General features: G+C 46.2%; 1 protein-coding gene across 1 annotated transcript; it reads right to left on the reverse strand.

Moving 5' to 3' along the window:
• Positions 1-3,659: 3,659 nt before the first annotated feature.
• LOC124658380 (berberine bridge enzyme-like Cyn d 4) lies at positions 3,660-5,233 on the reverse strand. The gene has a single exon (XM_047196728.1). It carries the CDS (start codon positions 5,211-5,213, stop codon positions 3,660-3,662), a length of 1,554 nt encoding a protein of 517 aa, XP_047052684.1. The 5' UTR covers positions 5,214-5,233.
• Between the last annotated feature and the right edge of the window lie 9,814 nt (positions 5,234-15,047).

Here is a 15,047-nt window from a genome sequence, read left to right on the forward strand (position 1 = left end):
CCGCCCTTCCTAGGACTAATACATACTTGTGATTATACCCCTTGCAAGCATCCGCAAATACAAGAAAGTAATTAAGATAAATCTAACCACAACCTTAAACTCTGAGATCCTCGCTATCCCTCCCCGCATCGATATACCAACGGGGTTCGAAGTTGCTTGTCACTCCGGCAACCCCACAGTTAGCAAACGAATACAAGATGTACTCCCCTAGGCCCATAAAGGTGAAGTATCATGTAGTCGACGTTCACATGACACCACTAGAAGAATAACACCACAACTTAAATATCAAACCATTAAATATTACTCATCATAGTTCACTACTAACATTTAGACTTCACCCATGTCCTCAAGAACTAAACGAACTACTCACGAGACATCATATGGAACATAATCAGAGGTGATATGATGATGGATAACAATCTGAACATAAACCTTGATCCAATGGTTTCACTCAATAGCATCAATAACAAGTAGTAATCAATACCGGAGAGTTTCCCCTATGAAATACTCAAGATTCAACCCTAGATGTTACAGCGGAGACGAGGTGCAGCGGTGGAGATGGCGGTGTCGATGGTGGAGATGATGATGATGATGATCCCAATGAAGTCCAGCTCGATGACGGTGACGATGGCGTCGATTTCCCCCTCCGGGAGGGAATTTCCCCGGCGGATTCCTGCCCGTCGGAGAGCTCTTTTCTCTCTGGTGTTTCTCCGCCCCGCAGAGGCGGCTGTGTCTATTCTCCTTTTCCCCCGTGCCTTAGGTTTTCGGGTAGATGAAGTACGCGAAAGAGAGGAGGCCGAGGGGGGTCGTGGGCCCCCTCCCCACAAGGCGGCGCGGCCAGGGCTGGGCCCGCGCCGGCCTATGGGGGGCCCATGGCAGCCCTCCTCGGCTCCTCCTTCTGGCTGGCTCCTTCTTCTGGAAAAATAAGATCTTCGGTATAATTTCCGTCAATTGTTGATCTTCAGAAATATGGTATCCTGACGGTGCTTTTTCCAGCAGAATCCTGACTCCGGTGAATAATTCTCCAATAATCATGAAACATGCAAAATAAGTGAAATAACATAAGTATCATCTCTAAATATGAAATATATCAATGAATAAAAGTAAATTATGATATAAAATAGTGATGCAAAATGGACGTATCACGACACGTTCTGAATTACGTCAGTATCCCAAATTCGTGTTCGGGGACACGAGTTTGAAGTAGGTTTATCCGGATTTGCCACTAGAGCAATTAACTGGTACCTGATCCGTCAGATGAACCAGCCGCATTTACCAATATCCATGTACAATATATTTAACGAAGAAAATAGTGTCTCTTCGGTCTCGAAGAATTTGAAAAAGAGAAAATGCACGAAAATTTCATTCGATTCTGCAAATATATAAAGGTTTGTAGACTCAACTCGATTCTGCGACTCGAGTGGAGCCTACTCCCACCAGGAGTGCATGGATTTCATTAAGTCTTCGAACAGGAGTCGATAAAAAGGGGCAGTGCCCAGAAATATAGTCAAGTTCTTCATCGAGTAGTACAACTTGACTCTATGCCCAAGTGCAAGCATTTGTCCATAGACTCGGGGGCTACTCCCATCGGGAGCGCTGCCGCGCACCCGATAGAAAAATAATTTTGAGAATCGTCGACATCATCTACGCTACACATGATATACGATATTGACCTGATGTATTTTCCGGATCAATGGCCTCGCCTTGTATTTCTTCGACTTTGGAGATGATTATGCTTGGAGTCTCTACGCAAGTCTTCGACTTCCCTAGACACTCGGGGGCTACTGACATGGGTATACCCTTTGGGTACCCATTATTAGTATACCTGGCTCGGCTCAATATGGAGAAGGCACAAGAAGGCAACCCGAAGAAGTAGTCGACTAGGACTCTTGTAAAACCCTAGGCTGGTTGCATATATAAAGCTAGCTATGGCACCCCTATGGAGGGGGAAATAGATAGACAACATAGCTCCGCTACGGCGGCACCCTGTAAACATACTTATGATCATATACTAGATTTCTAGAAGCACGTAGGGATCCTCCACCGAGGGGACCCGAAGCTGGGTACATCGTGTGCCTAATCTCGCTCCCGAAATCTCCATCGTCGCTCTCTCTCCCGAAACCCAAGTCTACAATCCGTAGGCATTGGCGAGCTGATGCCTCGTCAAGGAGCCTTCGTCTTCAGATCTGGTACCAGAGGCCTGTCGGGGCGACCTCTGCACCAAGCCCACACCCGCTGCCCGCGCGGCCGAAGGAAGCAGACCGCGGCATCGGCATCCGCCGCCAAGCCGGCGATGCCCCACCCTGCGCCCAAGGCCGCCGCCTTAGATTCCTGGCCCTAGCCCGATCGAAGGAAGGCACCCAACCACCGGCCACCGCTCCTCAGCGCCGGTGAGGCCGTGCCGGAGAGGGGGACGGAGGGATACGGGCCGACCTCTCCCAGCGGCGGAGGCCACCCCCACGCGGCCGTCGTCCTCCCTACAGCAACGCGTGGGGGGGGGCGAAGGAGAGTTCCCCGCCACCCCCTTCACCGATGCCGCACAGCCTTGCCGGCGGCCGCCTCCGGGGGCGACGAGGGGGAGGGAGAGGGAGGGGAAGGTGGCGGCGGGATCTAGGTCCCCCCAGTCGTCTGCAGGGGCGACGCGAGGGAGAGGGAGAGGGCCGGGACCCAATCTCGCTTTAATTCTCATTGAGACAATTGGTGCACATTTAGGCATCTAGTGGTGGGGTGGTACGAGAATTGAAAGACATGAAAATTCTCAATTCTCTACGGCGTCTAGGAGATAGATAGAATATTTTCAGGAACAAGAAAATAAGAAGAATCTTTCTCTCTATTCACTACCATTCCGCGTCTTCGACTTCTATTAGTTTCTTTTCTTATTTAATGCAATAGCTATAGTTTGATATAAGAATCCATTTCTCAAAGTAATGGAAACCATTCTCTTATAGGAAATGGTTCGAAAATCCCTATTCCACCTTTTAGGTATCGTGAAAAGTGATACCTGTGAAGATCGTGCATTTCAGTCAAATTCGGATCCGTTTTTTGAGTCCATGATATAAATTGGGTGGATCCTCCACCCGTTTAGCTAAGAAAGAATAGATACAGAGGTGGATAATAGATCGATATGAAGATCATGAGCTGCCCCATAATGAAACCCCACCAGTAGTCGCGAATATCTCCTTCTTCCCTAATCCAAGATTGGAGAAAGAAGATCTAAGAGGGACCTATGGAGAATGTGGTCATAAATCCATAATAGAGTCCGACCACAACGACCGAATTAATTATCCTCATCGAGAAACTTAGACTACTAAATAGAAAAGATTTTAAAATCATGGCATGGGTCTCCTTTTTTTCTTTCTTTAGAGTTTTCTATATGCACAATTTCTCGATGTTTCGATGAGAATTTCTTGACTTTCCATATATAGAAAGAGATAGACTATAAATGACATCTCTTATGTCAATAAGACCAAAGGCCCCTTTTTGTGATATCGATCTTTTATAGTGCTAAAAGAATGAAACAACAGACAACAATACGAAATGATCTTACGAGTTTCGACTGTTGAAAAACAAAAGTGAATTCACGTAGAATTACTAGCTACGCATCTATGACAAATGTCACATTACACACAGCATTACCCTATTTTAAACCAGCTGCTTATTCACATCCTCGAGACAAGTGGCGGCACACTCTGCTCGTTCCTGAAGTAGTCGTCAGCGTCCACCTTCCCCTTTGTGATGGCGAGTCTTTTGAAGTTTCCCCCGAAGTATTGCTCACCCCACACCTTGCCGGTTTCATAGCTCGTGACGCCACCGATTACCGTGTTCTCCCCAATGTCGAGGTCCCGGTAGTTCACGTACGCACCCCTCGGGGTCTTGCTCACCAGCGGCTCCATGAAGTCGTACATGCCTCTGATCCAGTTCGGTGAGTCGGTGCCGTTGCCCGTCCAGAACGCGACGTACTGGATGTTGTAGAGGACGCCGCTCCGGTGAGGGTACGGTGTTTCGGCGTCAGCGATGCTGCCCACTCTTCCACCGTGAGGCTCCAGGATGATGATCCCGGCGCCCGCGTTGTTGAACCAGGGGAAGATCTTCTCCCACGAGGCCTCCGTGATGGCCTGCTTGACGTAGTCGGACTTGTTCTTGGTGAAGGTGTTCAGGCTGGTCGTCCTGTTGAGGAGCGTCTCCACGGTGGTGTTGGCGTCGCCGGAGTTGATGTAGACCGTGGACTGCAGCCAGCTCATCTCCCGGCAGTCGGCGCGTGTCATGCCGAGCTCAGGGAACTGGCTGCTCATGGTCCGCACGAGGGCGCTGCAGTTGCCGAGATACAGGGACTGGAAGAGAGCCTGCTTGCTCTGCACGATCACCCGTATGCTGAGGTCCTCTGGAAGGGCCGGCGCGATCGTTTGCCATTTGGTCACGGCATTGACCGCACCCTGGTCGACGCTCTTCTGGATGTTGAAGAACGTCACTGTCTTTGGGACCGGCACGAGTCTGACCTTCCACGACAGCACGATGCCGAAGCTCCCGCCGCCGCCGCCGCGGATGGCCCAGAAGAGGTCCCTCCCCATGGCTTTCTTGTCCAGCAGCCGCCCTGTTGCGTCGACCAGCGTGGCGTCGAGGACGTTGTCGACGGAGAGGCCGTACTTGCGCATCATCATGCCCATGCCGCCGCCGCTGAAGTGGCCGCCCACGCCGATGGTCGGGCACACACCCGCCGGGAACGCGAGACCGGGTGCCGCCTTGGCCACGGTGTAGTACAGCTCCCCCAGAGTTGCGCCGGAGTCCACCCACGCGGTGGCCGCGCGACCGTTGACTCGCACGGCGCGGAGGTTTGCGAGGTCGACCACGGCGAAGGTCTCGGGGCGCTCGGACCGGTACGAGAGGCCCTCGTAGTCGTGCCCGCCGCTGCGCACGCGGATGCGCACGTCGTGGCGGCGGCCGCAGAGCACGGCGGCCTGGACGTGGGACGCGTTGGTGGGAGTCACTATGCAGAGCGGCCTCACCGTCGTCGGGGTGAAGAACTTGGGGTTCCTGATTGACGACACCAGGACCGAAGTAAAGGACGGCGAGCTTGGCGTGAACACGAGCTGGCTGGGGATGTTTCCCGAGAGGCACTGGAGGAACTCGCCGGAGGAAGCCAAGGACGGGACGGACGCGTAGCAAGCGAGGAAGCAAACTGCGAGCAGGAGAGCTGTGCCTGTGGACACCGCCATTTTCGCCCCTCTCGTGCACTCTAGGGTCTAGGGAGAAAGAAGGTGCATATGGGCTTGCCAATTGCCATCAGCTCGTTTCTCGTTATATAGGCCATCGACGACTTCTTTGAAACGTCCGCAACAGGTGAAGTGCTTTGGTGGGCGTTGAAGTCATGGTTAAATTTTTTTTTTCTGCGTTGGTCAGCCATTCGGTTACTTGCATCGGCCGGATTAATTGGCTAATTTTCGTTACTCGTTAGCTGTGTTTGATTAGTACTTGCATATGAGATAAGTTTTGACCAAAAACAAATAGATGGACAATATATACTCTTTCCAACGATGCTAATTGTATACCTATACCTTCTATAGAGTCTCTCCGATCCACAACTGAAAGGTGTCTAAATATACGGAAATTCAATTCGGCACATGGGAGCATATGCTCCTGCCACCGGAAAAACATTTTGAAATATTCAAAAAAATCAAACAAAAAGTTTCTTGCTTACGTATCAACATTTTACGTGCGCACATCAAGTCTTGCGAAAAACCGACATTTTTTACAACTTGTGTAAAAAAGACAAATAAAACGTCTCGTACACAACCTTTATTTACACAAAAATTTGTCTTTTTTACGGGTGGCACTCAAAATGTCGGTTTTATGTGAAACCACTTTTTGAATGTGTAGAATTTTAAGATGTATCCACTAAATTTTTTGTTCAAATTTTTCAACATTTTAAAAGTGCATTTAAAGCGAAGTTTGAAAACCGGGAGCATATGCTCCCGGGTGCCAAAACGCCACTCCCCTAAATATATCTATATTAGCATCAAGTAATATGAATCGGAGGGAGTAGTACATAATAAGTATTGTTAAATTTGTATTAAAAATATTCTAGTGATGCTAATTGTATACCAATAATCTTTATATGGTATATAATAAGTATCATTGAATTTGTATTAAAATACACTTTCTAATGATGCTATTTGTATACCAATAATCTTTATATGGTAGTACATAATTAGTATCGTGGAATTCGTATTAAAATAACACTTTCTAATGATGCTATTATATTCCAATAAATAGTACATCATAAGTATCATTGAATTCGTATTAGAAAACACTTCTAATGATGCTAACTGTATATCAATAATCTTTGTATGTTTACACTAATTCTTTGCCAAAGACAAATTAATCTTAGAGGTTGTTTGGTATCCAACATTTGGGCCTGGAATCTTGGAATTCATTTTGAAATTCCATAGGTGGGCTGTTTGGTTGTCACAGAATTGGGCCGTCATTTCATTTAGGAATTCCAGCAAAATGACCCCATGGGTAAACACGATTCCAAGCCTCTACAAATGACCTATCATTTACGATTCTCTATGGAAGCCTCTACAAATTCAATATTGAATTCTGCTGTCATTTGTAATTCTGTGGCAACCAAACACGTGTCTATTTCTGAAATTACAATGTAAATGAAATGAATACATGTATTCATTTCAAAATGCTACAAACGAAATAAAAGCCTGGCTTCCAAACGACTTCTTATAATACATCGGCTGGATTTACTTGAATGGAGGAGTATTATATTTCCAAATGAAAACCAAGAACTAGTACTCCCTCCTGTCCAAAATATGTTGCATATAAGTTTTTGTCAAAGTTAAACTTTGTCAAGTTTAATCATATATATTGATAAAAATATAAACATGTACAACAAAATGATAATATTTTTAGAATTGTTATGAAATATATTTTCATATTATATGCATTTGACATGGTAGATCTTTGTATTATTATGTCTATTCTTGATCAAAATTTGCATAGTTTAACTTGTACGTAAAATTATACACAACATAAAATGGGCAGGAGGGAGTATCAGACCGAATATTTTTGTTGAAAGTTGTGTACTCGTGTAACTAATGAGATTTTTCTCTTGCGAATAGAGCTGTTAAAAATATTCGAGCCCATCAAACTATTTAAAATTGATTTATTAGTGGCTCTCGACTCGTGTTCGGCTGAGGTTAAGCCGAGCTCAAGCCTGGAATGAAGCTCGCGAACCTGCAGTCCATCTCGTTTTTTTTTTCTATGAAAATATTCTGGACATGACCGTACATGCAGCCCAGGATGTAAGTGGACAAGCCGCTGGACAATTCGCGACTTGCCGCACCAGCAGCAATTCCCTATGCGGAATTAACCGGTAACCCACTTAAGAGTAATGCTACACGGACGAACATTTTCTTACAGAAATCACTTACGGACTCATCATGTACACAACGGGCAGGGTGGTTTTCTATAAAAAAAAAAAAAAAACAGGCAGGATGGTTGTTTCCGATTTTTAAGCAAGGAAAGCAAACTGAACCAACCAATTTCTTCTACATCAGCCCGTAGGTGTTTCCGTAAACAGAGAATCCGTAAGTCTAGGATTATTGCCCACTTAATATTCGTGTGGTAGTTGGGGCGTCCGTGAAAATCTCATTCCGTGCGGCACAAGCCAGGTTCACAGAGCTCCTTGTACGATCTCGAGCAGAAAGCGACGCTCGGTGGTCGCCACCATGATCCAAAATAGTTGGAGCTCAGCCTACTGCGACAAGGCCTCGATGCTCATCGGTGACAGCTGGCCCCCACGTATTATTTCATATGTTGATGAGGCCGCTACTCCCAGCGTGGTTAGGTTCTCGCTCGGCGGAGGCGGCAGAGGTGAGAGGTCGTTGCTGCACGGGCTACTCCACATCGGAGTGGCTTCGTGCACCATATGAACTACAATTCTGTTCTAAAAGACAGCCCTAGCACTCCGTTCTTTGGGCGGTGCCTGGTTGTAATCTCTCTGTGCCATGAAGATTGTTTGAAATTTCTCAAAATTTAAATGTATCTAGCTGAATACGTTTAAAATTTGATGAATCATAAACAATCTTTGCGGGATGGACGAAGTAGCATAATTCATATTCCTTGCAAGCTGTTATGTTACGTACAACAACTGATCGATCACAAGGTTGGCTCTAAAAAGTCGCAGCACATCGAGCAAGCTCTGCATATTGTGTTAGCTCCGTGTCCGCGATAAGTATTTCCGCGGGATTCACAAACAGATTCCTAGAGGGGAGGAAGTGCATGCAGACGTGCGCCGCTGGCGCCGCTGATCAAAATATGGGAAAACTTAAAATAGAGGCTCTAGGCGAAGCTCCTAGTAGGACAAGGTAGGGCAACCCACCTATCTTAATTTTTGGTGATTATACTTTTATGCGCGTGTTTTTTCTGCAAATTTTGAGTGGTCGTACATCGAAAACGGACTCCGTATGAAATAGTTGTGTTTCTTTCAGTGAATATTGCGCAAAATCGATTACAAACCGAAAACATAGACTATTTACCTCCAAATATAGACTCATATTCTAAGTTCAATATGAATAACATTGCTTGTATTACAAAGATTAATCATTAACTGACCTTAGTATATATAAGGTAAACTTGAGTTATCCACAATTTATACTCATAGAATTTTAGATTTTGAAGATTTCTAGATATGAAAGGCACATCATACTTTCTCTGACCTCATTATCACTTCTTTAACGTGACCTTGGTTCACCCATGGGCGGCATCAACAATTGAAAGTAATTTTCTGGCAACAAAGATAATTAAGATCGAGTTGCACATCGAAGAGAGATAATCGAACGTCTTGATTGTTTAAATACACTAGATTTTTTTAAAGAGATAAAGCTTTACCATTGAGTTGGCATTATTGGTATGTGTTTTTAGATTCTACTTACAATTAAATATTTTTTATTTTTCTTATACTCAAAAATGTGTTTGAACCATATACATCATTACTATTTTAAAATTATTTTGGTATTTGCATCATTCAAGGTTCACCCTACCTCAGTTTTTTTTCGTCCTTCGCCACTGGGCTCGCCTACACAATCTTTTAATTTAACGGGAAAACTTAAAATAGAGGGTCACATACACGTAATATTTTAATTTTGAACATTTAGAAATTATATTTAGAAGTTTAAAAAATCTAAAACAAAACTCTAGACGTAGCCAATGATGTATACTGCTCAAAATATTAATACAAACTACTTGTTATTTTACGCTTATTATTTTTATATAGCTTAGTATATAAAGTAATTCGTATTGAGATTTTGCAGGTTTGTAGTATACGTCATTAGCCACCTCTAGGATTTTGTTTTGGAATTTTTTTGACACTTCAAAATACAAATTTTAAGTGTTTGAAAATAAAAAGCCGCATGTAGCCCGGTCTTTATTTGTCCACTCTCGCCAAATCAGTTGATATATACCAAACGAAACAGTAGTACGAGGCCCACAAGTGGTCATATGCACACATGCCTCATCTCCAAAGGACAATTTCGATAAAACTTACCTATTTCTAGAAAGAAAGCATGAAATAGCCTGTCCCCGAAAAGATTTCATAGAATAACCTTTTTGTATGGCGCCACACCAGGTAGAGCTGAGCTCCACAACACGTTGTTGCCTCGGACGGCGCCATGATCGGCACGACGCCTTGGACAACACTACTATGGGGAGTCCGACGTTGCTATCAACGACAACCGTGGGGCCTGATTCGCGTTAGCATGGCGCCCCCATGATGGCGTCGTGATGTGGAGCATGGCGACATCCGCGAGACACAATTCGATTCGGCTGTGTTATGCCAAACCATCTCACTCCTCCACTTAAGCTCTTTGTCCTGATCTCGACCGCCCTCTCACCCCCTCTCGCTCCTCCACTTAAGATCCTCTCGAAACCCTCTAGATCCGATGTGTTTCTTTGTGAATTTCGGCTACTTTTGTCCCTAGAGATAATATCCCCCATTCCCCTTCTTTTTGTCCACCTAATTTTGTTGTATTGGGTCAATTTTCTCAAACATGGTGAAACCTTAGATCTTGCATTTGAAGGGTTTATTGTTCATGTATTTAACAATGGTGGTTACGGTTAGAGTTTTGTAAGATTTAGTAAGAGCAAGGTTGTGTAGGTTAGGTCAGATTTTATACCAAAGTTGGCATGCCTTGTTTGATATTGCTTATTGGGAATGCTTTGGTTGAAGGTGATATAATTGTTCGTTGATGCATTTTGGCCTTTTCATTGTTTTTTAGATGACCAGAATCATAAATGTTCATCATGTGGACAAGGCAACTTTTTTGAAAGGCAATGCCGAGTGTGTTGACCTGGAGGAGGTAGTCATGGTGTTCGTCACTAGTTCTACCTATGCCGAGGTGTTGGAAAGAGTGAGGATGGATTTGAAGTGGATTGGGCCAAGTGATGCATGTGAACTGGTTGGAAGGTACAATGCCAAGTTTGCAATCACAATTACTTGAAGATAATACCTATTGACTCCGAATTGAAACATCCTGCACGGTCATCGTCATCTTCCCACAAGGCAGGTGAAAACTATGCGTCTCCGGTCTCGATTGATCAACAAGTCCCACGATCACACAAGGGTCCATATGTGGTGTCGAATGGGACACAAAGTGGACGACAGGGAGAAGTCCAATCTTCTCGATATACTGTGTGTATCACTCGCCGTAATGCATCTTCTTTCTATGAGCCTCATGGCACCTCAGGTGCAACCATTTGCAAATTGTCCTTTTCTCCACCAGAAGCCTTTCATGGTGCCATTTATTATAATGCTCATCTAGAATAGATTCGGGTTCCATCCTGCATTTATACAAAAAAATATTATTTTTCCTAAGTGATTCATATAAGAGGCACAAAGTTGGTAATATTCACTAAAGTTAATATTATGAACATATTTGTTTTCACAACAAGGGTGAGCTTACACAGCCAACAATTCATTAAATACGCACCAATCCATTTTTGCACAAATGAAAAAGTTGTCACAACAATCCGCATACATGTCATCAATTATCATGAACTAGCACCGCACCAATCCATGTGTGCACACATGAGACTATGAACATATTCAGATAGACCATAATTCGTATGCACAACAATTTATCTTGTGTAATTTCATTCTATGCACATACTAGGTTTTCACATCATATAAACTAGGTCACAAACACTCAAATCTAGCTACACGAAACAACTACCAAATATCTGCAATACATATATGTGCCGTCAACTAGGGTTAGTATCCAGAAAAAAACGAAAATTTAGAATTATGGTCTATCCGAATATGTTCATAGTCTCATGTGTGCACACATGGGTTGCCGAAATCCTAGAGGTTTGATGATTCCAACCAATAAAAACAAGGGAAGGGGTGTATTACCTCTAGGGATGTGAGAAGCACAAGTTCCACCAAAAAGAGCTTTAAATCCGTGGATATTTGGATTAGGGTTTTGAGGGAAGGGGAGAGGGGCAACACCGACACCATGGAAGGTTGCTCTCTATTTCTCGGGCAAGGAGGTAAGTGAGGAGAAGGTCAGGGCGGTGATGGGCTGGGCTATTTCACTGAAGGGAGATGGCGTTATCGAGCACAGAGCCATCGTTCAAGACATAGTGCCTTGAGAGATGGCACCATACATACGTGTCATGGGGCCCATGACAGGCGACGACCGCCACGTCGGCCTACGCGTACATAGCTTCATTGTCCACGTCGTTGTGCAAGCCATGGAGACGTCCTTGGTGGCATTGTGCCGTGAAGCATGTCTATGCCTGTTGCGGCGCCAAATAAAAAAAGTTATTCTATGTATGAGAACATGTCATTTCGTTAATTCTCTGAAGGCTCATTGATTCTTTCTAGCTTAGCTTACGAGCCCATCAAATCCCGATACTAGCAGCAGCACATAGCCAAACAGCTAGTACCACCTTGCTAACACAACAAGAGTAGAGGGTGAAAACAGCGTGACGTTTTGGCTTATATGTCTAAATGCACCTATAAAAATGCATTTTAAGTTTATTTTAAAATGGAAAAAAATCTGAAAAGAATCCCTAGTGTATATCTAGACATTCTATGTTCACTCACAATTGAAAAGACATTGTTTGGGGGTGCACCTATAAAAAAAGACATTGTGTGTGGTCTACAAAAAAACTGATAACATATCAAGTGAAAAGCTATTTTCGATGAACGGAATTGTCTTTTTTCCACATCCCATAGAAAATATCTTTTTTTTTTTTGCAAAACTTAGTGGTTGAACATAAAATGTCAAGATGTACCCCCAAACTTTTTTTTTATAATTTTTTAGACATTTTAAAATATATTTTTAGAAAACGAGTACATTTACACCTTTTAAGCCAAAGAGGATTTCCCCTAACATAAAAGAGGGCTAAAGGGGTTATTTATTTACTCGCCAGGAGAAGCTCCTCCAAGTGCCCAATTATCCATAGAATCAGTGAAAGCATAAGACTGCTGACCTGTGTGAAGTCCATTGCGCATGCGTGCACAGTAGCTTAAAAAAAGGAATTTACCAGCCTTCCGGTGAACCAATCTCGAACCTGGATTGCAGCTCGCCGAGCCGAGCTCGAGCTAAACAATAGGTTCGTTTGGTAATTTCAGCTCGAGCAGAGCTAGAGTGTAAAATAGCGACATCTACAATGTCAAATTTATTATTTTAAAATTATTATAAAGTATATATTCATTATATGTACTGCATTTAGTATTACGAATGTTGATATTTTCTTTTTAATAACTATTGCAAATTTTATTTTAACTAAACTTAGAAGGTAACGTAATTATGAATTATGATACTAAGAGCATCAGCAGTAGCGTTCCCCAAAGCGTTCCCCAAACCACGCCGGATTGAGCGTTTGAGGACGTGTTTCGTTCGTGCCGCGTTTGGGGGACGTCGCTCCCCAGTCGCGTCCCCCAAACAAAATTTCGAAAATTTTAAACTTAAGCGAGATTCGATAGATTCATCCAAAGTTGGCATATATTTATTTACATAGATTCGGACGAAATTTGACTAAATTTAAACTAAACCTAATCTAGAAGTACTTGCGGCGGCCGGAGGAGTCGTAGTACTGGCGGAAGTTGTACATGTCGTCGGTGACGACCTCCTGATTGACGCGCTCGTCGGGCTCGTCCTTCACCAAGCCGCTTGGCCCTGCGCCGTCGTCGGTGAGGTTCACGAGCGGCTTGCCGTTATCGCGGATGGACATGGCGATCGCCATGTCGATGTCGCCCCTCCAGGCGTCCTTGTCGTTCATCGACGCCAAGCACGCCGCCCACATCCCTGGGCAGTCCTCGGGGTCGTCGCTATTGGCGATGAGCCGCTGCTGCCGCTCGTACTCCGCCAGCAGCGCCGCCTGCGACGCTTCCTCCGGCTCCTCCTTCACCTCCGGCTTCGGGATGAGGAAGGCGCCGCCACGCCTCTGTTGCTGCCGCCGGCTGCCGCTGCCGCTGTCGCCACGCCTCGTGTTGACGGGCGTCGCCGGCTCCTCCTTCACCTCCCGTTTGGGGATGGTGTAGGGCGCCGAGCGGTACGACGAGGACGGCGTCGACCGGGCCGGTCCTGAGGAAGAAGAGTTCGAGGAGGACGAGTACTTCGTCCTCCTCGGCTGCCATTGCGGTGGTCCTCCTCGAGGAGACGCTGGCGGTGAGGGCGGCGTCTCAAACCTTGGAGCGCCGTTGCGGATGCCGCGGATGACTTTGTCGAGGGTGCGCCCCGGAACACCCCAGAACAGGGCGCGACCGTCCTTGTTCCAGCTATTCGGCCTGCCGATGAGGCCGATGGTGCTGTGCATCTCGACGTCGTACTTCGCCTTGAAGTACGTGGCCCACCACTCGTCGTTGTCCTTGGCCGCCCATGTCGGATCCGCCCGCTCCTCGGTGGTGAGTTGAGCCCGCCGTTCCCTGATGCCGTCCCTCCATTGCTCCGTGTCCGGCTTCGGCGGCGGCGGGACGCCAATGCCGTTCGCGGCCATCCTCCAGCCGCCGCTGCTTGGCAGGCGCATGTCCGGCGGGACAGGATATCCCGCGCGGTATAGCGCCCACGCCTCCGGTACGGTTAGGCTGCCGCGGCCGAAGCCGTTCGCTGCGGCGATCTTGCGGGAGGACGAGGACGACATTGTTTGGAGCAGCGAGGAGAAGATCTGGGAGGGGCGGCGGCGAAGAGAAGGTTTGGGAGCGGTGAGAGAGGAACCGCAGGGCGTCTTAATGTACAGCGGCGACAGCGGGTGGTTGCACGCAATAACGCGGCGCGGACGGCCACGCGGCCATGCACGACGAGACGCGTCCCTGCGTCGCCTGGGAAACCAGGGACGCCATTAACGTCGCTTGACCAAAGGTAGGCGACGGGGTTTTAGCCTTCCGAGCCGCTGACGCGTCGGGCCCGCATCGATTCGCCTCGCTTTTCGTTGTGTCCGGCGTGCCCGGTGTGTCCCTTGTGGAACGGGAACGGGCTCGGGGGGTGCCGGACACCGTATCGGGCCGCACCGGACAAAAATGGGCTTTGAGGGACGCGGTTGGAACGGTTTTTTTGGTCTGGCACGCCTCAAATGACTTTGGGAAACGCCTTTAACGCGACTGGAGATGCTCTAACAATCTCTTTGGATCGTCGTCCGATCAAAGTCCCGGTGGATGTGAGGCAACCTGAGACGATTGGCGGGAGATCGATTTATTTTTTCTACGGCTTAGCCATGTACGGTTCAAAGGCTGACCGCTGACGCATATCTTCGTGGCCACATCTTCCCTGGATACTGACTGCTCCCGTGATTTGGAAAACAGTTGCAACCTGCACCTTGTTGGTATAAAGGATGACACATGTCGAGAGCCCACATATGTCCATGCATATCTGCCTCTTTGGTTGACCGGTCATCTGAAAACGACAGCACAAACTTTCTTTTGAATGATCGAAAATTAATGATGAAGATTGCTACAACCAGAAGCGAGGATTCCACCATCATCGAAGATTGCTGCTGAAGAGTTTGCCGAAAACCTCATTCATCATAGTTTCAACGCC

Source organism: Lolium rigidum, chromosome 1 (genome assembly GCF_022539505.1).
Source record: "Lolium rigidum isolate FL_2022 chromosome 1, APGP_CSIRO_Lrig_0.1, whole genome shotgun sequence".
In the NCBI taxonomy this organism is placed as follows: domain Eukaryota; kingdom Viridiplantae; phylum Streptophyta; class Magnoliopsida; order Poales; family Poaceae; genus Lolium; species Lolium rigidum.